Source organism: Pithys albifrons, chromosome 3 (assembly GCF_047495875.1).
Source record: "Pithys albifrons albifrons isolate INPA30051 chromosome 3, PitAlb_v1, whole genome shotgun sequence".
Lineage (NCBI taxonomy): Eukaryota > Metazoa > Chordata > Aves > Passeriformes > Thamnophilidae > Pithys > Pithys albifrons.
The window spans coordinates 74779312-74803933 of record NC_092460.1 but is presented as its reverse complement, the minus strand read 5'-3'; the positions used below and the strand labels follow the sequence as shown (position 1 = coordinate 74803933).

General features: G+C 39.3%; 2 protein-coding genes across 2 annotated transcripts; both read right to left on the bottom strand.

Moving 5' to 3' along the window:
• Positions 1–479: 479 nt before the first annotated feature.
• Positions 480–8852, bottom strand: LSMEM1 (leucine rich single-pass membrane protein 1). The gene is made up of 4 exons (XM_071549997.1): positions 8738–8852; positions 6985–7116; positions 2829–2966; positions 480–926 (listed from the first exon to the last, which is right to left on the bottom strand). The coding sequence occupies exons 1-4, from the start codon at positions 8742–8744 to the stop codon at positions 778–780; spliced, it is 426 nt and encodes a 141-aa protein (XP_071406098.1). The 5' UTR covers positions 8745–8852; the 3' UTR covers positions 480–777.
• Positions 8853–11647: 2795 nt separating this feature from the next.
• Positions 11648–23060, bottom strand: IFRD1 (interferon related developmental regulator 1). The gene is made up of 12 exons (XM_071552421.1): positions 22716–23060; positions 21037–21141; positions 20051–20132; positions 19529–19653; positions 19092–19249; positions 17849–17899; positions 17572–17750; positions 17377–17485; positions 15427–15561; positions 14097–14225; positions 13042–13137; positions 11648–12331 (listed from the first exon to the last, which is right to left on the bottom strand). Exons 1-12 carry the CDS (start codon positions 22759–22761, stop codon positions 12242–12244), a joined length of 1305 nt encoding a protein of 434 aa, XP_071408522.1. The 5' UTR covers positions 22762–23060; the 3' UTR covers positions 11648–12241.
• Positions 23061–24622: the final 1562 nt, after the last annotated feature.

Sequence of the window (24622 nt, the reverse complement as noted above, 5' to 3'; positions counted from 1 at the left end):
CTGGGCCTTCATCCAGAAAGTGCCCTCATATTCTAAGGACAGCATATTATCATTGATATTAGATGGGTTTGCTGTGATGATGCTATGAAATTACCAGGCTGAGTCCTCTAAACCCATTTTTCATGTAAGACAATAGGTCACCCACTCAGTCAATACAAATTTGGCCTGAATGTGGCATGTTATAAAAGCATTTGATATTATTCAAGTTTGAGGTTTTTGCACAAAAAGAGTAGTAAATCTGTATATTTAGATGCACAGAAAGGAAAACCACAGAACTCTATGGTAGAAATGTATTTATTTATAAGATATGGAATCTGAAGTTAACCTTAAATACAAATAATATTAGAAACAAACACAAAACTTGTAGCAAAGAAACAGGAGAAGGATTTGGTGAAGAAGGTCATGCTGGAATCATGTGAATAGAAATCAAAATTTTCTATGATCATTTACTTACATTTAAAGTAAAACAAGGCCCTTACCCCTGCAATTTACAATACACAGGAAATCCAGAACTCTTGCCCCAAATTGTTGACAATCCATTGTTTATTGTGAATCCCGTGGGCTCCGTTTTAAAAATCTATGTCCACATAAAACAAGACAAAATATTATTTTCTAATATTTTTCATTCAGCTGGCTTTTCCAATGCTCCTGTGACCATATCAGAATGTTTAAGCAACATGTGAGCCATATGTGAAAATATCTGAATCATGAATGAGCTGAATTCAGTCCTAAGAAGATCTATTTTCCAGGGCCTTCGGCCTCAGCATGGGTAAAGAGTTAATCATGAAGATTGGAAGACTTATCCTTAATTCCTGATTGATTTAGATGCTTTAAGATAATATTGTTCATTTTCTTCAGCTCTTCTATGCTCTTCTTTTCAGATAGTAGTCTGCTTGATATTTGATCCATCTTGTTTCTAGTTTGAACTTTAAAAGGAAAATATACCACATTAAATTGGCAACATTTAAGTCAAGAGCATCACTACCCTCACTTGCATTCCTGTGAGTTTGTAGGGAATTATGATGAACAAAAATATTAAACAGGAAAACAACTGCAGAATCTAATTATAAGAATTTATACATTTGGTGGGTTTACCTGCTCAGTACGTTCTTTAATTGCTTATTTTCTGGTTTTAGTTTGGGGGTTTTTTTCAGTTTAGTGAAGTGTAATGAAATCAAATATGGCTCAGATAATTTTTGCAGTCTTCAGGAGTGTATCAATTCCATTAGTTTCCACATGAAAATGTCTTATTTAGGGGCTCCAAGATTCTATTTGTGGTCATATGTGCATGTATTTCTCTAAAAGTACAATTACTGCACTAATACAGCAGTAAAAAAAAAAAAAAAGAAAGAAAACAAAAGAAAAGCAGACTACAGCCACATCAGTGGCTTTCTTAATCATTTCATTAAAGGAAAATTCTTGCAAATATTGGCATTGGAGGCCAGCCTTCTCTGGCACACAAATATGCAGTATCCATGATGTACACTTTTAGAGATATTTTCATTTTGGCTTTCTGAAGTTAACAGAATTTAGGCATGGGTTTTGAAGCTTAAGTCTAATAGTGCTAATACTAAATGAACCTATGCAAACATAATCATAATCTCATATAACATAACTATAATCTCATATAACATAACATGTCTACATACATACATACATATATATATAAAAATTAAAATGTAACATGGTAACATAAACTGAAACACCACAAGAAATCAATTTCAAAAACCACAGGCCTCCACCAACTTCAGCCCAAGCAAACTGCTTGAATTCCTGTAGAAAGGCTTTTCACTATTACTTTATCATCTTTCCACTAGAGTAGCACATTACTCATTTTTCTATACCAGGGTTCTACTTCAGGCAGTTCCCTGTTAAATAAATCTATAAGTCAAGTATGAGGTATTTCCATTAGACTTTTACAATCATGTCATTTAAAATCTATTTTGTGTTCTTTACTTGTATGATATTCCTTTTTTTGTGTGCCCATAAGAAAATTTAGTTAAGGTTAGAATTTCCTGTTCAAAAACGACAATGAGGATTTTTGCTATGTTCCAGCAAATTCCATACTATAGGATAAAAGAGATCTTGATTTTGCATGGATTCCAGTTCATTCAGAATGGACCTGTAAATTAAAATAATGCACCTCATATTCTGTTCAATACTACTAGCTCAGAAAACCCCAAGATGACAAGGGCTCTATAAACCTGGGTCACTTGTGTTTAGCTAAGCCCGACCAGGCAGTCCTAACTATGTGGAACAGCAATTACATCTACAGGCTCAATTCTATGTTCAAATGTTGATATATGTTATCTAAGTTTTTTCTTACATTTGAGATTTTCTTAGTTCCAAACAAACTTCCAGTCAGTACTAAGATGACAACCCACAGGTTCTCCTTCAGGTAGTACGATGTGTTAGCCTGAGTGTAATTCCAGTTTCAGGGGAACGACACCAATACTGAGATTAATGTGGAAAGGAGTGAAAGGCACATTGTCAAAGTACCTCACTGCCATACGATCATCTTTAAATTTTAATCTAATTTCCAGTCAGCATTTTTTGCAACTCTGTATAACCCCACTGAGCTAAATTCTTCACATCTGTTGAAGCTGAAAAACTTTTGCACTAATAATAAAATTGTGCCTCTTAGCTCAGAGAGTGAGTTGTTTGCATGTGCTTCTGCCCCCAAGACCAGGACCCACTGCCCATAATGAATGAAAGCCTCTGACCATGAACACAGCACCAGCATGTTATAAGGTAGCCTGACACATTCCAGCAAAGTTCTTTTTCCAATTGGCCCTACATTTTTAGCAACCACTCTTTGGTTTACTTACTTATTAAAAATATTACGAATGAAACAAGTGCCAAACTGATGATCAAAGTAAGAATAAAAATGATGAAGAACAAACACTGATTTCCTGTGTTGCTCCCTGCCATGTTTTCTCCAGTACCACCAGTGTTCTCTTCCTCATCTGTTAAGAGATGAAAAATCATTTGGTGATAAAGTTTGTTAAGGTTGGTCAGGATAAGCATGATAAAATTCTTCAGACTTCGTGAAATGATGCAAAATCTGTCATAATTGATGCACAGATAATTGCCACAGATTTTACTTCCTGTGATATTGCATGAGAAGGGAAGAAATCAAATTTATGAGCTCAGTTGAATTTGGAAGTATAAAAACTAATATATCTATTGTAGCTATTAGAACATATTCTATGAAAATATTTCCCTTGTTAAAGTACACTGTTTTGTTGATGTTGACCTGTTTTATGGTTCAGAGTTTTACAGCTGTTTTACATGTACAAAGGTGGCAGTGAAGTTTTCATCAGAATTCATCAGTTTTCAAGGGCTTGAATGGACTTAATCTTTGCAAAACAGAAGAGAGAAAAAATTGTATTGAAAACCAAGGTAGAGATTCATCCTACACATTCATCTAGATTTGCTTCTTTTTCCCTTTGATAATACAAGTATTTCTGGGATGATTAATGTCCCAAATTACACACCTCAGTTAAATTCCTGATATTGGATAGGATAAATGTAGGTCTTGACTGTTTTATCTTAAAACAAATGTTTTCAATATTCTTTTTCATCTTTAGGAATTGGTGGTTTCATTCCAGTAAATAATGAAGTACCTATTCTCCCAACTGTCAAGAATGGAACAGACTTTCATATGGACTACATATGTTGTCCTTTAAGCACAGGAAGAATGAGGGGGAAAAAGGAAAAGCAGTTGCAATGCTGCCTTGGAATCAGCTCAACTTCACAGTTTATTGCTTTTTAAAGAATGTGTTGCATATAGGGAAAGTAAGTAGTTTCTCTCATAGAAACAGTTGCAATCAAACGTGAGGTAGCAATAAATGCCAAAGACAACAAGTGAACACCATGAGGGAATTAACGTGAATGTATAAAATTTATACGTGAGCCAGATTTGTTTAATCTCAAGTTTACATACTACTGTAACTGCTTACTAAGATTTTATTTTATTTTCTGTTTTGAGGGGAGGAGGAAGCTAATGTAATTTCATTTTGGTGTCAGTCTCATACATACTAAAATTACATGCAAATTACTGTAATTTATCCTCCTGTAATTGCTGTCTTCTGAAAGGGAAAGTAGCATATGCATCTGTGAAAAATATATTTCTAAATCGTGTTCTTGTTTTAGCTGGTGGAAATCTCTGAGGCCTTCGCAATTGAGCCTGTAGCAATAAAACCAAGGGAAGGCTGCAGATGCCATTACAGTTCAATAATGGCCCAACCTGGGGCTGAGCAAACTACTGAGCTAACAGATGTCTGGGAGCATCTCTCCTTTTCTTTATTGTGTTTAACACACTTCTGCCTGTGAGTAAGCTGAAATATTGGCAAAGGTTCAAAAAAAGAAAGGGGGGACAGGGAGGGTTCCTTCAGGGAATTTTTCTCACCCTACCAACACAAAGGTTTTGGGAGTTGAAGTGCCAGGACTGAGAGCAAAGGAGTGGTTGACTACTCTAGATTCCAATTTAATGGTTGGGTTGAGGTGAGGAACAGACTCCCAGCACCTGGGAGGGGCAGGCTTTTCCTGTGTGCTGCCTTCACTTTGTTTTGGCAGCTGCTGGGGACAAGCCACTGTTTTGCTGAGCTGGTGAGAGCTCTTTCTGGCTCTGCGTTTTGCCTTCCCCACTCCATCTCTGGGTACCCTGAGCGTCAGAGAGAGAGAGGAGACAGAGGAGGGTCACGGCTGCTTCAGGATACGCTGCAGACCCTTTTTTTCCTGGAGACTGACTTTGACTGCAAGGAGATTTGTGGGAACTACCACCACTCCTCAACTCCCAGCATTTCCTTCTTTTGAACAAAGGACAAGGAGAGAGAAGAGAGTCTGCTCTTCCACCATGGGAAAGGCTCCAACCTGCGCCACTTGAGTCATACACCCGTCCTTGTCTCTGCCTTGCTGGGAAAATACTGAGAATTAATCTCGCAGCCAGCTGAGGTGTGACACTGACACTCTCCATAAATATAATTGCACCAGGAGGAAACTAGTTTTTGGGGGTTGTGGGTTTTTTTCTTTTTGTGGTAGGGGGAGTAGTTTGCTCTGGTCTGTTTATAGTTATATCTATATCTTTATCCATATCTATATATATAGTAGTTAAGAACAGTTATCCTTCTTATATACATTTTCTAATTAAACTTTGGGGTTTTTTAAAATTTATTAAGGGGTGAGTGGTTATTGAGGAGGAATCCTTTCCTCTGGTCTTGGTAAACACTTTGGTTTCCCTTAAACTAGGACAAGTATTTTCATAGTTGGGGGTTTTGAGGTTCTGTTGTTATTCCCTTAGCATTCATATACCATATACTAAGTGCCTGCACCAACCTTGCTTTCAAATAAGAATAATAAGGATGGGCAGGGCCTGCTACTGCTGCCTGTCAAGCATACTAAGCTATCAATAGAGGTCTCAAAAACGGTCTGAGCTCTGCCTATTGAATGCTTCTTGCTATTTCACCAGGCTGAAAATGCCACACTGCAGTGTTGTGAGGAACTGGTGAACATTCTTGCCAAACTGTAAACAGTGGGAACATTTTAACGTCTAAAATATAAAGAAATTATTGCATCACTCCTACAAATGCAGTCAAAAGGTATATACATTTTAAATAGCTTTTGACATATCTCTGATTTCCTGGCAAGAGAAATAGAACTTTATGCTGCTGAATAAGGCAGCTAAGGAGTGTGAAAAAGTAATTTTATGTATTTAAGTGATGGGATAAGATATCCACAGAAACTCCAAGTTTAAAAAGTATGTTAAAAGAATAATCCTCGAAGGAACCAAAGCACTTTACAAATTTATGTATAAAATACATATTAAGCTACCTTTATTTACTGCTGAAATGTAGGGAGGAACATGCATGTGATAATTCCAGAGAACCATATATGATTCCACAGAAAATTGTATATTTACCTGAAAAGTAAACAATACTGTCCAATAAAAAATGCAAAAGAAAGCAAAACAGTCATACCGAAAGGAGTTTCTTTGACATTAAACCAATGTATGCCATTGTCTCATTTTTTAGTTGTAGAAGTGTCAATATCCAGATAATCTGCATATGAAAATTAAGTACTTTATGTCTAACATATTCACATTAAATGCAGAAACCAACAGCACTTTAGTTAGTTGCATTAGGAAGTTAGAGGACTTGGAAACAGAAGTAAGGAAAAGGGATTTAAGTCCCATAACAAGAATCATGATTAAGTGATGGCCATTTGAAACTCATTTCAACATAGCTGTTGATCTATAGATTTCTTCAGTCAAATTTGCCATTATAATAAGGGAAATAAAAGCAGATTCAAATATTTTTATGTGGAATGCTGCTGAAAAGCTCTAGGTTTCAAAATATTTTCAGGAACTGAAATACATTGTGGCTATCACTGAGCAAACATATTCTTGTTGCTATGAGAAATCAAAGACAAAAGCCCTATAAAACCAGTAGAAGTATGGGAACCAAATCTGAAACTGTAAGTAAAGAAAGTCTGTGAAGTCAAATGCTTAAAAGTATCATGGGATATTTCATATAACTGGTCTGAGGCCCTCAGAGATGTGTCTTAAAGGAATGAACAGAAATTCTCTGGAACTTCCATTGCCACATGTGAATTTAGAGCTTGGGAAGAGTTACATTGCTATTTAAGTAGTAGGTATATATTGAGCATTACTGAAGACATTACCCTGCAAGGGATCACCTCATAAATCCTAATAGAAATGAAAGAGAAGTTCAGGCTTGATAGTGAATCCCTAGCAAATGCACAGATTTTAAAAAACCTATTCACTGAAAAACTCATTGGGGCAGCTGAATCATTATCTGATCTGTCTAAATTAGGCAATTTTCAGTCTTTTTCTTACATTTTGTGCAGAGCTTCATTATGTACAGAGCTTGACATACATATTGGCCTGTTGGGCTGTTGACATCAGCAACACACAGTGTGGACAGTAAGTACTGGAAACCACAGAGCACAACCTATCATACCTACCTAGTGAATGTTGGGATTCATCTGGACAAACGTTTAGCTTGTTTAGGTTGTTCAAGGAATCGACTACATAAAGTTTTCCTTCTTCATGAGTATCAGGCAGGTTAATTTCCAAGGAAGGTCTCTCCATTGTACCTAAAGGAAGTAACAATTTAAAAGGTAAATTAACGCATGGATGTGGGAAATAACTGGTCAGAGTTGGTGTCCTGTTCTAAGGAAATACTGAGCAGCCTAAACAACCCTTAAAATAAAGGGATTTGAAGGACCTGGACACTTACTGGATTTTGAAGGCAAGGATAACTGAGTACATAGCACTTGTTTATTCCTGAAGATCTATGAATGTAATATTTCATTTCTACATTGTGTTTGTGCATGTATATATACACAAGCATGTGTGTGGGGAAGAGAGAAAGACAAAAATCAATCTGGCTTCAGCATTGATTTGAATGGTATTTATTCAGCTGTATGGTCCTTTGGTTTAGTGAGTACTTGGTAAGAGGTAGGGTGAGATCCTGACAATAGTGAAAGCCAAACGTTCACTAATATTGTCAACAAGGATGTCACTCAAGTCCTCTGCTTTCAGTATCAAATAATTCAGAGGTAAGACAGAGAAATCAAGCGTGGATATAGGGGATAGGCAGCAAGAATATGTCTGCATATACACCTTAGAATATCACTTTGAAGTTATTATTTGTGAAAAATGGAACAAAAAATTACTCTTCTAATGTGGTTCTACTCCACACAGATACTAGTTTTGAACAAATTAAATGTTGATGGCAAAACCTTTTCTTCAGACTAATACTCCTTGTTTTATGAAAAGCAGTAAATGAGGCCAAATCAGCAAAACCAGCTTCTCTGTAGAATCTGGATGCACGCATTCAGTGAATGATTGTTTATATAAATACAATTCTGAAGGAATATTTTTTGTAGAAAAGAAGCAATACCTAAGGAGGCTCCTCTATGAATAGCATATTATTCCTTATCAGTCTTTTGGTTTTCTTTATGGTACTGATTCCAAAAATGCCTTCTAGAAACAAACTAAAGCCATAAGGAGATGTAGAGACTCTAAGTAGGCATGTTTGACTACGCTTGTCACTGAAAACTCCCTCTGTAACTATTGAAGAAAAATGTTTTCCTTCAGGTAAAATTCCTCTAATTCTAGATACGTCTTTTTTACCTCAGAATTGCAGTCTAAATGTACCTTTTTCTTTCTCTTGAACATAACGGGGAAGCTCACAGAGATTAGTTTAGGTTTGAAGTAGAATACATCTTACCCATTTAATATTTTATCAAAGCTCCCAAGTTCAATTTTACCTGACAACATAGATCAGCACTTCACAGGATGCAAACCTCCTGCTGATGAAGGGTGTTAAGCACCTAAGGTTCATTTCTGAATCCTAGATGGTTTGAACTGTCCTCTTGATGTGCTTCTGAGCCTTCTCTCCCTCTCCAAGCAATAGAGAACACAGTGTGACCAGATTCCTAATGTAGTATTTAAATTAAAAACCTAAAGAGTGAGGAATGTAGCCTTGAATGTTTGCCTCAACAAGTCTGAAGACTAAGTGCTTAAATCACTCCTCACAATGGGGGTTGTTCTCCTGCTAGTGGAGATTGACAGGACTACACAGATACTTTCATATTTCTGTTTAATACCATGTAAAACAAGATTACAGCTTATTTTTCACTCTGTTCAGAACTGTTGCTTCAAAATGCAAAGAACAGATAGAAAATCTGGCACAGTAGGGGTTAGCCTTACCTAGCATATGATATTTTGGTGTGCAGCTGTAAGCTCAGGACAGATGGCTGTGTCCTTCCTCTAGAACATCATGTGGTGCCATGCAGCACAGTCTGCGAGCCACGTCCCCACCAACGCTGGCTCTGCTCTGCTCTCTCCTCCCATGCACGTCGGTGGCCAGCTGCAATCACTACAGAGCCCTGCATTTGAACAGCGTGCTAAAAGATACCACCTCATGCATGAAAGGCTTTCGGTTATTTTTAGCTTCTGAAGAGCAGTTGTTTCACTTGGGTTTTTGATTAGCACCTCCCTTCTTCTTAACTACTTGAACTGTAATAAGATTCATTAGAAGTATAAATTATATGTTTCTGCATTTACTGTAATTTTTTAAGCATTTGTGCATGTCACCATAGGGAAGATAATCACTATTAATTCAGCAAAGTTTATATTACATTTGTTTGATTTCACTGACATGCCAAACAAAGGAGAAAGAATGCAGACATCAGTGTCAGTGGCAAAAAGTATTGATTATTTTCCCAACAAACTAATCTAAACATTGAGGTTTGGGGATTCACTTTATCTTGTACTTGAGTCTTGATTAAATAGATTTTCCCCAATATGACTTTCAAATTTCTTTTTAAGCTGTTGTAGTTAATTTAGAACTTAGAATGAGAAAACACTGAAAATTCTTCAGAGTTAAAAATAAAGGAAATAAAATCTGACAGGTTAAAACCCAGGAGAATGAAACATTACTTACAACATAATTATATTCAGTTAATCTGCCAGTATGGAAGAAATCAGCCAGTGAAAATCACCTGAAGAAAACTTGTTCTACCGTCCTTCTCTCTGCTTTTAGACCCATAGGAAGCTGTCGAGTCCTGCAGGACCCATAAGGACAGCTATGAAACAGACTGCCCCTTTCAGTCTATATTTAGCATTCAACTTGGCTAAGTATACTGACATTACAATTTTTTCATTATATTTGAGTCACAATAATATCCTTGCATGGAGAATGAGGTTTATTACTGATGTTCAATATTTCACTGACCTTTTGGTTAGTGTCAAACCTTTTAGGTTTCATGCCTGTTTAAAACTCATTTGCTATGCAGAAGAGTCATATCCACAACACTGTAGCTATGAGTAACCAGTCTGCTATGCAGAAGATTCATATCTACAGTATTGCAGTCATGAGTATTTTAAAGGCATATACCAGAAAAAACAAGGTCTTTTCCTCCTTGTCCCATACACCTTACAAATTCAAGTGGGACAATATGATAGGGTGGACTAATTTGTATGTCATCCTTAGTTGTTAAAAGATTAAATTCTGATGAACTGTTGGCAAGTACTGTAATTGCTCCTTTGGCAATAGTTCTTTTGATCACTTTTTTTCCTTGCTGACGTTGCAGAAGGTAATGTTACAGCACGCTGTAATGACAGGCAGCTGATGCTTCCAGAGGGACTGCAGCTCAAGACAACAAATCATTTCTGAAGCCATTCTATGTCTAAACTTCTGAACCCCTTTAAACTGACAATAAACATACTTTTCTTTGAGGAAATGAGAGAATAAACCTGACTTGTAGCTCCCACTCCAAGCTGACAAGCTGTGCCACCGACCAGGCTGAGTAGCTGGGCCAGCAACACAGATATAACAGCTTGCTCCTTTTCTGCAGGAGTCCTTCCTCCAAATAAGGACATGCAGGCCAGAAAATAAAAAACCACTTCATTTCCATTCCCAAGAGTCCTGACACCAACATAATTGTAAGGTGAGGAACCAGGCCTCTCCAGTTCTAAGCTTGAAAAGGTCTACAAAGCCATCCCATCTCCACACCGGGCAGCAAAACAGCCCATTACTACTCCACCAGTTCCTGGAAGCCATCCTGGTCGCTGTGGTTGGCAGCTACCCTGCAACAGGGGAAAGGACAGCGACATGCTTGGCTGCCTGCCAGGAGGTATGTAGAAATACCAGACAGGAAGCTATCAAAAGTGCTCCTTTACACAGCCAAAGGTGACTGTCACAGGAGAGGCCAACAGGCAACAGTTTAGGTCAAAGGGGAGAGTCTTGGTCTGGGCAAGCCCAGACAGCTTCTTCTAGTTCAAGGATCAGAAGTTTCTTCTCTACTTGTGTGACACTGAAACTTGTTCACAATACTACAGACGTCAGGTGAAGGACTTTGTTTAGGGTCAGTGATCGGTTTTGTAAGCCAAACAAGTTGTTACATAATGGATTATTTGAGAAAATAAAAAGAGTAACTTAGAAGGTACAACTCATTAGTATTATGGATTTTCTGGAATAGGTTCTGCTGTAATCAGACACTGTGGGGGTGGGGGTGAACCAAACACCCCACCCCAAACCAAACTTTCCCTTATCAGAGCAAGCAGCAGTTTTCAGGGGGTGGTGAGGTTTTTTTGATGCAAGGTTTACTTCCTCTGCTGATAACCTGACCTACCATTTTAAGAATGTTTATTCCAATGAACACTGTTACAAATCTTCAGCTTCAGAAGCTCCAGCTATCTTGGTTTGAGCATCTTTATTATATAATCCCATTATTCCTAAGACAGTTTTCCATTACTGGCACACTTCAGTCCCCTAGAGACAAAAACTGAGGGCGTAGAGGAGTAGCTTTCAACATTACAAACACAGGGGAGCCAGAATGGCTCCTTTAAGATAAGGGATGAGGTGTTTTGCAACAGCAGAACTAGAAAACATTTGACCATGACAAAAGCAATGACAGAGTAGGCTGTTGTGCAGACCACATGCAAGTAAGGTACAGCTTTGAAACAGAGCAAGGTCGACTTTTATGTAGCATCTACTAAACCACTAAGACTAACCCAACCACATCTGAATGAATAAACAAACCCATCTGTTTCAGTCTTTAGGTTTTGCTGTTGTTACAGCTTTTCATTCATGGAATAATCACTTTAACACAGAACAGAAGCAGTGAGAAACATCTTTATTCCAAAAATTAAATATCCAATTTCAGGACATAAGAATCTTGCTTTTGTTTTAAATTGAGGCAAGTATTTGTCATCCATTACTTGGCTGTCAGTGCAGGTTACTGAGCTTCATAATCATCTCATCAGGATAAAGTCATACTATCATAGAAATTTGTCTACCTGCCACTGAAGAGTTTAAAAGTTACTCAATTTCACACAAATACAGTAATTTTTCCACAGTAGCACATTCATAACAAAACACTTGATCAATGAATTCATTTAATTTACAGTTATATAAAAAATCCAATTTCACGACAGTTATCCACTCCACTTAATATTTCAGATACAATACAGTCAAACATTGGAGTAAGTGGTGGCTAATGCAAATGTTATAGAGTATCCCTGCACCCAAATGTTACATCAGTCTATATACAGTGTGTATGTAACGAAGCAACAACACGCATTATATTTACAGACTTTATATAACAACCTTGTACACAAGTGCAAACTATGACTACAGAAGTTAAAAATTCATTTGAATGTTATAAATCTATTTTAATTAGGAAAATTGAACTCCATTGAAAAGGAGATCTAGAAAAATTCCCCCACATCTGCTCTTTTATCACGACATTTACTTCTAGCCTTTGTCCGAGCCTTGAATGCTGCAGAGTTGTACAAGTGCTATAAAATAAAAAAGAAAAAATAATTACAGAGATCTTTCATGTTACAAAACAGATGAAAATATCTTTTCATTAATCTTTGAAGTAAATTGGTAGCCTTTATGAAATTTATATACTATCTTTGCACCAAAGGCTGATTCATTTTTATATATACACATTTAAAAGAAACTTGGTCTGCAAAAGAAAGGCTGAGCTATGAGCAATTCTGGAAGCCTGTCAGTCTTGAACATCATACAGATAGTGTAGGTTAAATGCATCCTCAGTTTAAACCTGGTAGTATCACTCCCCAAATTACAAGCAGGATGAGTGCATTCACAAGCAATAGAACAATCATCTTCCTAATGCCCATTTCCCACTGCAGAGTTTGGGATACTGTCTTTTTAAACTCTGTTTCTGTGGTTTCCTCCCTGAAAACCTACAGCTGTCAAAAGAGAACAAGTTTCACATGTGTGGAGCATGAATCTGTGGTACCAAATTAGCAACATCAACCTTCAGATCCCTTGAGAGAAAACCAGTAACAGACATGTGGCCAGTGGAAAGTCTAAAGGACGAGCTCAAAGATGAATGCAAGCAAGGCTGGGTTTCATTCAGGACAGTGAGGCACTGTTAGAACTAAAGTGACAAGTTTAGCAATGACAGCTTCTGAAGTGCACAACGAATGTATTACTGTATGAAGCAAAGAAAATTCATCAAGGTGTAGCGACAACCTACCCTTTCAAAACGGGATATCTTCATTGTTTTAAGAGTTGCAGCATCTAGCATTACTGGTGGACCAAGCTCAAACACATTCCGAAGAAAGTCATTTGACTAAACGAGAAACACATCAAATGATCAGTTTATCCTCTAATTCTCAAGTCCCTAAAGTTGACTACTGTTAACTATCAAGTATTCCAGTAAGAAATAATAAGATTGGTGTCCAACTGCTAATTGCCAAATCTTCTGAAACTGAGTCAAGAATGCTTCCTCCTTCAATCAGGAAAAAGCTAAGAACAAAACCTGCTCCCTTTGAAAAGACACAAATCTGCCCCCACCTTCACTGATCTTTTGTCCCAGCAAATTAGACATTGTTCTGTTGTACACAAGATCAGCTGAACACAGATCCATATGCTTTCACAACACATCTGTTTTAAAATATTTGCCTGCCAAAGTAGTATTTGAAAAAAATGAAAAAGTTGCTACATGCCTGGGTTCCCTCAGTCACATAGAAATGCCATTGACACTGGACTAAGGACTTTAACCCCATGAGTATCACAGCAATTTGGGAGAATATAGTCCTGAGGTACTGTTCCAGTTGTTACATATGCAAACAGATGACTAGTAAACAAGCAGTTCCCAGAAAAGAGATAAGGACTTAGCCCTTCTCTTCTGGAATGCTATCATTGGGCTGCAAATTGTGTTCATGATTTTTGACTGAAACTTTCCCTTCGTACTACAAGAGCAGAGGCATGCAGCTTTACGGGAGCCAGATGACCACAACACTCTGCTGCAAGAGAGCATAAGAATTCAGGAAAAACCCTAAAGCTAAAAAGACGCTCAGCTAAAATCTTACCTCATGGAGAAATCAATTGCTAAGCCAGCTACAGCTCAGAAGCAGCTCACCCAGTTTCAGCTCACTGTAGTCCATTTTTTACATGCTATCTTTTAACACTTCATATGCAAAGCCCATCATTTCACTGAATTCTGCACAGGATTTTGCAGTTCAGACTGAATTATACCAAAGAAGCTGGACAGGGAACAGTCTGAGCATGTGTGAAACAGCAGCTCACCTGCAAATGATATTGCATCCCCGACCCCAGGATCTCCTTGAACGTATCGTAAGTTTGTTTTTTAACCCAGCAGTCAATATACATGCGCTCCGGTCCAAACTTAACCATCTCTGTAGGAAAGTCACGCTCCTATCCAAAATCAAAGGAAACAACATCTATAATTTTAAATACTCTTGTGTACTAGGAATTGTATTCATCTCAGTGAACTTTATTTTCATTGACAAACTGAGAACACTAAAACCTTCCAAATAATGTATGTAATGAAGACTCTGCTTGTTCATAAAAACAGATGCACACGTAAATGTTAAATCTCATGTAAAACTTGAAGCTGATATTCAAGTTAGCATATTAAAAAAACCTCATTTAACTTTCATTTTTAAAATTCCTTTAAGAATTAATACTTATCTCCAGAAAAACCAGTTCTGAGTGCAGGAGTCACCTTTAATTCAGTCTGTACATCTCATTCAGTCCTCACCTTACAAGTATGAAGAGCTACATTTGGGACAATGGAATGTAACAGGTGCTAACAGATGACTCGGATCCTTCTACAAGCAGAATCTTAAATGTGACTTCAAATCATGACACGGCTTCTTAGCTTTCAAGATGTTTAACTATTCTGAATATCAACTAATATTTAATTGGCCTTGGCCATACAGCAATGCAAAAACTACCTGACAAGCAAAAAAAAAAATCTAGTTCCAAAGGTATAAGATAACAAATAACTCATTAACATGATAGAAGTATTTTTGTCTTGGAGGTTTTATTCAGTTATGTATGTCACTAACCGATTTTTAGAGTCCTGCTTCGTGTACTATTCTCTTAATCTGGATATGCAAAACGCAGAACAACAACCCCACCACACATAAACACTTCTACAGCCCCCGAGGGGTGTCACTTGTAATGTATCTACTATATTACTTTGTCAATTATGCCCAACAGTTCAGTAACACATTTTACAATAAACCTTTTCACAGAACTCGGGATACTAATTTGGATGCCTAACAAAGTTTTCTATGAAAAAACCAACTCTGTTCATGGTGCAAAACAAAAAAGAATATAGTATTTACAGTGCAACATTTAGCCTTCTTTAAAGAAAAAAAACCCTTCTCAATATGGAAGCCAAGATTGCAGCAAAACAATTTGTTTTGTAGTCCTAAAAAAATGCAGTTCTACTTCACACAAGTGATCAGAATTTGAAATATCATTCAAAATACTTTTTTACTCTTGCCTTCACTGGAACAGTAATTCTGTTTAATACTGCAACTATTTTCCCTAAATTGTACACTACATACTTTGAAGGCCTGGATTGTAACTAAGACAAAAGAATCACCTCAACAGCCCGTAGAACATCTCTGAACACAGATCGCTGCTTTCTTTTATCCACTTTGGCTCGATGCTTGTTTCCATCAGTAGCCAGAGCTCTTAGTTTCTCTGTTAGAAGGTCCATATCTTCATAAAAGAAATCCTAGTTAAAAAAAAAAAGGTTTTTTTAAGTTTCTGGCTTTAGCCTCTTTCCTTGCAACGAAGAAAATGGATCACCAAATGCTGGGCATTAACAACTCTATTTTGGTAGTCAGAGCCATGTGAAACTGTACAGCCCCTTCAGTGTGCATATACACCTGTAAATCCATTCTGCTCCGTAATTCCAAGGGACTCAAACTGACTAACTGATCTGCTGAACCTGGATGCCACTCCTGATAACAAGCTGAGGGCACTTTAATATAAGAATTCATGCTGCTGGAGATGGAGTGTGAGACAACATTAAACTGACAGTATGGAATATTTAGCTTAAGTCTTGTATGGAATGGGAAATTAGAAAGCAGGGGTTTTTTCTAAATGCTTAGAAAAAACACTCAACATAAACTAATAAATAATGTAGCATTACTTGTTATATTAGTTAGGTATTTATTTAATATGTGCTTTACATAAAGAAATATTTTCTTCCTCCCATTTATTAATTCAGCAGTAGTTCACCCACACTAGTAAGAATGTATGCAAACATGAAAAACAGGGTTTTTTGCCTATTTCTCTAAAAATTTGAACATTTTGTCATGTCAACTGAATAGGATAAGTTTACTGCATGCTTTTTGAAAGGAACTGGTCAAAGGTAAAATACACTAACCATTAAAGGGGCATTTCCTCAATAGAACAGAAGTTTTTTGTAGTGAATATATTCATTTGTTAGTGCATTTTGAGATTTTAGTTACTTGCAGTCAAGCTTGACTAAATAAAGCATTAAGCTGCAGTCTCCAATTATTTTTCTTTCAAAGTTGACTTCCATAGCCAAGAGACTCAAATCCCAACTGGTTGCAATTACACAGAAGTCTCAACATACTGTTTCAGATTATGCAGTGTTAGTGTGTCACAATTCCTGACTCAATTGGAGTTATCTTTTCACTGCAGACAGTGTTCTGCCAAAGCACAGCAGCCTTGACTGACTTAAGAGCTGTTGGACAGCTCTCCAAAACTGTGCCATGAGTAAGTGTAAGGAGGCTGTTTCCTTCAGGGCTGTCAAGAAAACAGTTGGGAAATTGATAAGGCATATTTGAAGAATGTAAAGGCACGTTTAGCTGTGTATGAGGTAATATTGAGCAGCTTGCATCTAAATCCAACTCAAAAGCAAACCCCAAGACATCTTACCAAATGTAGTACTGCTGGCATCTGTTCAAAATTTGTGCATATTTTTTCAAAGTCTCTCCCCTTAAAATGAACTGCCTAGTCCTTAACTGAATATAATAGTCACAAATGCTGTGAAACCATCCTGCAATAAAAGTTATTCTTTTCAAGATACCTAAACAAGGATATTGTAAAAACAATACTTAAATTCAAAACCTAATGACAAATTTTTAGCTGGGAGAGCAGAATTGTGCAGGTTGTGCATTACTCAAATGTGTCTGCTAGGTATCTGATGAGGGTTTCCACTACTGTAAACAATTGTTTTATCCTGGGATCTCTCTAGGGATTTTTTAAATTCTTTTAAAGCTGGTGTTGATTTAGATTCGAAATCTTGCACTCCACATTTATTGTTACTATTCAGTACTGTTTGATGTGTTCTGTTTCATTCGTTCTGTTTTGCAATACAGAAATTAGTGAAAAATGAAAGCTAAATTGCTGGGAATCATTGCTATACCCACTTAGATTAGGGCAGTCAGTAAAACCAACATAAACCAGGGCATTATCTGCCACTTGCTGAGATCCAGAGTGCTATGCAGCACAGGTTAAATAATTTGTCTCATCACCATCCCAACGCAAAAAAACTTTGCTGCTGACATCTACTTACAGCATCTGTTTCACGTGCCAGTTCAAACAGAAGGGCTAGTGTTTCTCCAGCAGCTATTCTCATGTTGAGATCATCACAAGACAGCAGATTTGGAAGTTTATGCAAGTGCCTAAGGAGGAAGTCATATTCCATTAAGATGTAAATTTTATTGACACTGTTTCATTGCATATAAAGTTTTCCAAGAAAGATACTCACATTTCAATTTTCTTCTTTACTTCATTCACTGGACAAATGGTCAACAACAGTGTCCATGCTAAGAGAGCACTGATGTGAAGCACAATACTATGGGTACTTGATACACCATTAGTATCCCTATCTCGCTGATAGGCCTTTGTGAAGATGTTCTCCAAGCATTCCATAGTAGAGTACAGTTCCTGAATGAGGGAAAAATATAATGGAAGTGGCTTAACAGTCACACATTTTCATCTTGTCAATATATTAAATTAAAAAATTATATTTTTTATATCCTCACCGTTATGTCATCTGTGACAATGAAACAGCAAATCCCTAAGCAGGTTGCACACTAGACACAAAAGAAAAACATATCAGTATTTGACATAACTGTTACAGTTGCCAAAACCTTCAAACTTGGCCCTTTGAAATTTAACATCTGAAGTAATGGAAACCTGTGATTAAAATCACAGCAACCCTGTTTAATTCAGTTTCGTTGCAATACTTAGCTTTCAGCTGCCATCTACACTCAGGATGATTTTACAGCATATGCTACTCTAAACAAGCCTTCACTTTTCACGTATTATTTAATAGAGCTTAAAAATCTCTTGAATAAGCTACACACAGCACACCCCTTTTACCCAATGATTTTAAAACTCACTAGGTTTCACTAGCAGAAATTTTTCCTTTTCTGACCACTATTACAATTAAATGGCATGAAAACTCTGGACTTCAGGAGCCTTTCCTGAAACTTTCCAGCTTCTACTGCAAAGTGCTACCCATCTCTTCCCTATCCCACATATTCTACTCCAATTCCTCTTAAAAAGAATAAGGAAAAACATGTTTGAAAGTGATGCTTGCGCTAACCATACAGGACTCAAAACTAAATTCAAACAGAACAAGTTTTAGTAGCTTTTGGGTTTTTGTAGAAATAACTGCTGTTAGTCTTCCAGCTGACAGCAACATAGCTTCAGTACAACAGGAGTAGCCAACCATGTAATGATACAGTCAAGCTGAATATTAGTTAAATCTCTGAAGTTTAAAAAATAAATCAAACTCTTGGCAAGAGCTTTAGACTATCTTAAAATACTTTTGGTAGTACAAATGTATTGTGCATGTAGTTCCGGATGTGCTGTATGTGATAAATAAATGTAACTGCTTAAGTAATCTTCCTGTGCTGTTAAAGAATAAAATTAATACCGGAAGGATGTATCTGTCAGTGGGAAAGCTTCTATTTCTTTCCTATAAGATTTCAACATCGGTCCTCAGAACAGCAGGAGACTAAAATACAGCAAGTTCAGACACGTGTCGAAGTACTACACTAAACAGCTTTTTACGAAGCTCTCCAGGTTGAAGAAGAGAACCATGTTCGACCTTTAGGTGGAACTTTTTAAGCCAGTGAAAACTGCTGTCCATCATTCAGAGCATAAGTCAACATTGTGAGTACACATTAGTGTGGTAACCTTTAGTTCTGGATTACACAACAGTGAGTTGGTCAAAAGCAGCCTCTGTCCCTGCCTGGCAAATAAACATTTCATACTTACAGCCTGTCTGGCTTGGATACTGGCTGTTCCATCACAGACAATCTTCTTCAGAACTGGACCAAGAGTCTTAAAAATTTCCTCACTTTCAATTCCTGACCCCATCTGCACACACAGAAGACATGCCAGTCCTGCAGCTGCACACTGTTCGTCGCTCTTACCTGGAGATTAATGCACTATGATGAGCAACTGTGCATTCTTTTTTCCTTTAACATTTAAAGTCTGAAAGTTTGCAAGTGAAAGTCAGAAAGAAATCATTACAAGATAATTTCAGTTAATTTTCTAGGACAGTTAAAATATGACACCGAAATTTAAAAAAGGAATGAAATAAATTATTAGGCACTCTATAAAGTACTAGAGAAGCCTCAGCCCAAATTTCTTTTAAGCAATATGCTATTTCATTAGGATTACAGCTTTCTAATAGCAAACATGTTCATTACCTTTCTTTATGCAGCGCTCAATGCTATCAGCTAGAGTCATTCTCCTTTCCATGACAAATTCATATAGTATTTTAGAAGAAAAAGCACTTTTCAGACTTTCAAGGGCTGCTTGTCTTGTCTTTGCACTGTAAGAAGAGAGAAGGAAGATCTCCTGAAATAAGTACACATCAGTTAAACCTCTGCCTCTTCACACAATAGTGGAGTATCCCACAGAAGCACAAAGTAGGAAATGCCATGAATTGACTCCTTACTCAAGGACAGCAAAACAGTTTGGAAACAGAGTTCACAGTAGGACACCCAGTTAGAAATAAAGTCACACGACTTCTAACTATTAGGAAAGTCTAACTCAGCCAGATAAACTTGGTGGAGGGAGAAAGGTCTTTTCAGATCCAGAAGTCGTCATCAGCATGAAATAATCCTGACCTCAGTAAGCATGTAAAAATATTTGATGTACATTTCCCTTATTAAATCAGAGGAAGCCATTAAACAACATATGAAAGCTTTCTTCAAAGCAGACTCTACCTCTTGTCCAATGTAAGATCAATAAATCCCTTTAATTTGTATTCTAAGTCTTCTTGAGTGGCTTCTTCATCAACTTCAGGCCCTAATCCAGAAGAAATAATTCCATTAGCAGATACAGTAGTTCCAATTTTTAACACTAATATGAAAGCAGTTTAATACAGACAACAGCTACACAACTGTTCAGTATTACAGAAGCTCAGTGGTGTTAAGTCTCCTACACAAAGCCACCACCTAAAATACTTTTGTAAAAACTGGGCTGTTGATACACCTGTGCTGTTTTTATACCTACTCCTTCCATATGCCAGGAATGAATGACTGAAAAAAATCAGGTCTTACAAAAATTTGCTTCAACTGACAACCATCAGCCAATCCTGTCAGCAACATGTTTTCACCCAGTCTGCTACATCTACCCCTGGAGTGCAGTGGGGCACTCACTGCTGACACAATGAGTACTGTTCAAAGCAGCCTGTCCTATATGACATCACTTCAGATGCCTCTGTGAAGGGAGCCCAGTTAAGAGTGGCAAGTATTCCCACAGAAGGCTCCCTGCCTTATCTCCCTGTAGCAAGCTTTCAGGTCTCTTCCTCCCAACAAAATGATATTATAGCAGTTCAGGCTGCAGAGATGGTAAAGGAGACAAATCAAGACAGGTGAATGTGACTCTTCCCATCTTAAATTCTTCTGCAGTTCTTACTGTCCCAACTACATGTTAGGAAAATCAATCTGTTATAATGCACTTGAAAATTCTTACCATCTCCATGTCAGCAGTGTATAACCCTAACAGAAAAGAACCTCATAGTTTCCAGAGGCTCATGAAACCTGGAGTATATTCTTACAAAACAGAAACTGTCTAGATTAACAATCACATTATGTTAATGGAATGTCACTATTTTGCTACTGCTATTTGCAGTGTAGTACTTTAACTACTAAGTCAACTCAGGTTTTACATTTTTAAAAGATGAGAAGATATAAATGAAAGAATTTACCATCCTCAGTGAAGCTGGCAGGATCACTGAAGCCACTGCAGTGGCTCATAGTTTCAATTGAAGCATCTTCATCACTAAAAGGCTGCACATTTCTGGGCTGACCACCTTAAAGAAAGACAAATAGAATAGTTTGGGCATTTTTCATGTGGAAAAGGAAGATCTGAGCACCCAAAGTAGAAGTGAACTCTCCCAGCAGTTTCACTCTCACCAATCCAACCACAGAAAGAACACTTCTGTCCTCTGATGATTCCCTTACTCTCACCTGTTCTGAAGATTTGGTTGCCTCTGTTCTGGACAGTTGTGAATGGCGGGGAAGGACCCACATAATATTGGTCCAATTCCCACTCTGGATTTAAGATCTTTCTACAACCAACTTCAAGTTAATGCTATTTACTGTGACAGTACTTTAAAAATAGATCTCTATTAATTCAACTGTTAGAATGAGCTACCTAAAAACCTGCCATATAATCTTTCTTTTTTAATTTTGAGGAACTTCAAGACTGTATAAGTTAAACATTTAGGCAAACATACATTACCCAGTTCAGTGCAGGATTTATGGGATTGAGTGTAGTATGTGCAACATCAGCAATGTGCAACTTTTAATGCTGAATTACAAATACAAGCCAGAACATCAAATGGTTTAACAGGGGATAAAAGTTTTTCCCCTCTCACGACCAAGAAGGCCTCGGTGCAGTAACTTTAGACTTTTTGAGGAAAGTAGTATTATTTTTACCAGCATTCATCCCTACAATTTTTCCTATTTGGTATTTCTCCAACAGCTCCCAAAAGTAATTTACAGAACTCTGTTCTTCCAGCTGGTTTTTTTTGTGGCACAAATGATTTCTAAATTATTAACAAGGCAGTACTACAGGGCCTGCCAGCTTCAGGCCGGCTTTCTGACTGACCAAGACCCCAGAAAGTTACTTTTATGTAGGCAGAATCAATCTTCAGTGGGATCAGTATTCAGGTGTTTTCCAACTAGGTTTAAGCCACACTCCAGAAGTTTTGCTGCTTTTAGTCATATCCACTTGTATCACTGACCATAACCCAAGAGAAAAACACCAGTCAACGCGTGAACGGGGAAAATGGGAAGGTCAGGGCTCCGGCACGGCCACCTTCTTACTTCTACTGTTATAAAAGAGGGAAGTCCGATGGGAGAAGTGCCAAGAATGACAGCAAGCCCTTCACAGGCTAAAATAAAATCAATTGCTGAGAATCCTATGAATCGCTCCCTTCCTTAACACTTGATACCAGAGACTGATGCTGCTCACGGCTACAGCAGCCTGAAGGGAACTTTCTCACCACGGCACAAAACCTCCGTTTTGCCGATGCATCAGCACCTCCGCCTCGCACATTCTGGATCTGTATGAAGACTGCTTATTTTTCGATACCCTTTTTTAGTTTAAGAGTAAGGGGCTTTTTTGGAGACACAGTACCCTTCGGGGCACACGGCGCGGTCTCTCCGCGCTGCCCGGGGCGCTCCCGGGGCCGCGCCCGCCGCCCCCTCCCCCGGCGCATGCGCAGGGCGGCGTGAGGTGGCGGTTTCGGGGCCGGCCGCTGTCACCGCCCGGCCCGGCCCGTCCTGCCGCTCACCCACCGCCCGCAGCGGCCGTGACGCCGCCGCAGAGAGCCCTGCGACCACGGCAAACACCGACTGGCCCCCGCCCGCCTGCGCTCACCGGCTCCGCGCTGGTGGTTGCTCCCTCGCTTCTTAGGCTTGGGCATGGTCGCAGCGGCCCTTGGCTCGGCTCGGCTCCCGCGGCCCCTCTCCGGGTCTCGGTCTCTCTGCTCCCCCCCGCCCGGGAATCAGCGACAATCAGCCGATAGAAGAGCAGGAGCGCTTTTTACTCCAACGCCTTTGCGAGGCCGATTTCCCGATCCGGGGCAGCGGGGGTGATTGGCGAGAGCAGGCGGAGGGCGAACTGGCGGCGAAGGCAGAAATCCCCGTGGAGGCCCGTGAGCGGAGTCGATGCATCTTTCTCCTCTCAGACACCCGGGGCTAAAGGCGCGGAGGGGGCGCCGGCGCAGCTTTTATAGGGTCGCCGCTGCGGGGGCGGGGCCTCGCTCCACTGCAGCCAATGGCCGGGCGTTGCGGCGGCGCGCGGGTGACTCAGCCGCGCGAGCTCGTGACGCAGGCGCGCCGCTGCCAGTGGCGGGGCCGGGACGTCAGAGGCGCTTCGCGCTCCATGTCGCGGTGCACGCCGGGAGCGGCCGAGGGTGGGGCGCTCACGCGCCAGGCCGTGCGAGGCCGCGCGGGGGCCGCGGGGCCTATTGCGGTCGGGGAGCGGCAACGAGCGCAGAGTGGCGGCTCTGCCGGGCCGGGCCGGGCCGGGCCGGGCCGGGGCTGTGCTGTGCCGGACCGGGCCGGGCCGGGCCGGGGCTGTGCTGTGCTGTGCTGGGCCGGGCCGGGGCTCCGCTGGGGCCGTGCCGACTGCGCGGGGCCGAGCCGGCTCGCTCACCGTGTAGGGCTGGTGGAGAACACCGGAAGGGTTCCCAGAATCACAGAACAGGCCCGGTTGGAAGGGACCTCTGGAGAGCATCCGGGCCAACCCCTCTGCCGAGGCAGGTCACTTAGAGCAGGTTACACGGGAACGTGTCCAGGTGGGTTTGGAATGTCTCTAGAGAGGGACACTCCACAACCTTCCTGGGCAGCTGTTCCAGTGCTCTGCCACCCTCAGCATAAAGAAGTTCCTTCTCACGTTAAAGTGAAACTTCTTGTGTTTTAGTTTGTGGCAAATGTACCTTTTCCTGTCACTGGGCAGCACGAATGCATCTGTCACCACCCTCTTGTCACCCACCTTCGAGGTATTTTTGTGCATGAATAAGATCCCCTCTCAGTATTCTCCAAACTAAACAGGCCCAGTTCCTGCAATCTAGAGATGCTCCAGACCCTTTAATAATCTTTGTGGCCGTTTCCAGTAGCTCGTCTTTTTTGTACTGAGGAGCCCAGAATCGCTTCTTTACAGTGGATTTTCTTCCAAGTACAGAAATGGGTTTTGTCACATAGCTTCCAATTTTTCATCCAAAATCTATCTTTTATATTCTCTGCTAAACTTCAAAGAAATATATAAATAAAAATATAATAGCATTCCTATCCACTAAAACCATATAATGTTTTATAATGTTTATAATGTTTCTGAGCTGTGAATGTTTGTGAATGCTCACTGATGGGTCCTATCACAACTGCAGTGTCTGAGGGAGGGAAGGCAGTTTTGCAGGACATGCTGGAAAGTTGAGTAAGACACAATAGCAGTTACCTATTTGATTTCCTTTGTGTACAAAATATATTGACACTGACTTCCAGCAAGGTAAAGTTCCATAACAATTCTCTCTATATGTTACATGAAAAACAAAGGATTTAGTGACATGTTTGTGCATGCTGGGTCAGGAATTGCTGGAAATGTCTGTTTCTAGAAAATAGTAGCTGGCTGTACCTGAGTCTGATGTTTTGCATTGCTGTGCAGCATGACCCTCCTGGTGACCAATTCTTGAGCGTCCTGGTGAATGTTTCCTTTGACATAGGAAGGTTAAATTTCTGAAAAGGTTTAGCCAGATCTTTCAGCATCCTGTTGAAGAAAAGCAGAGT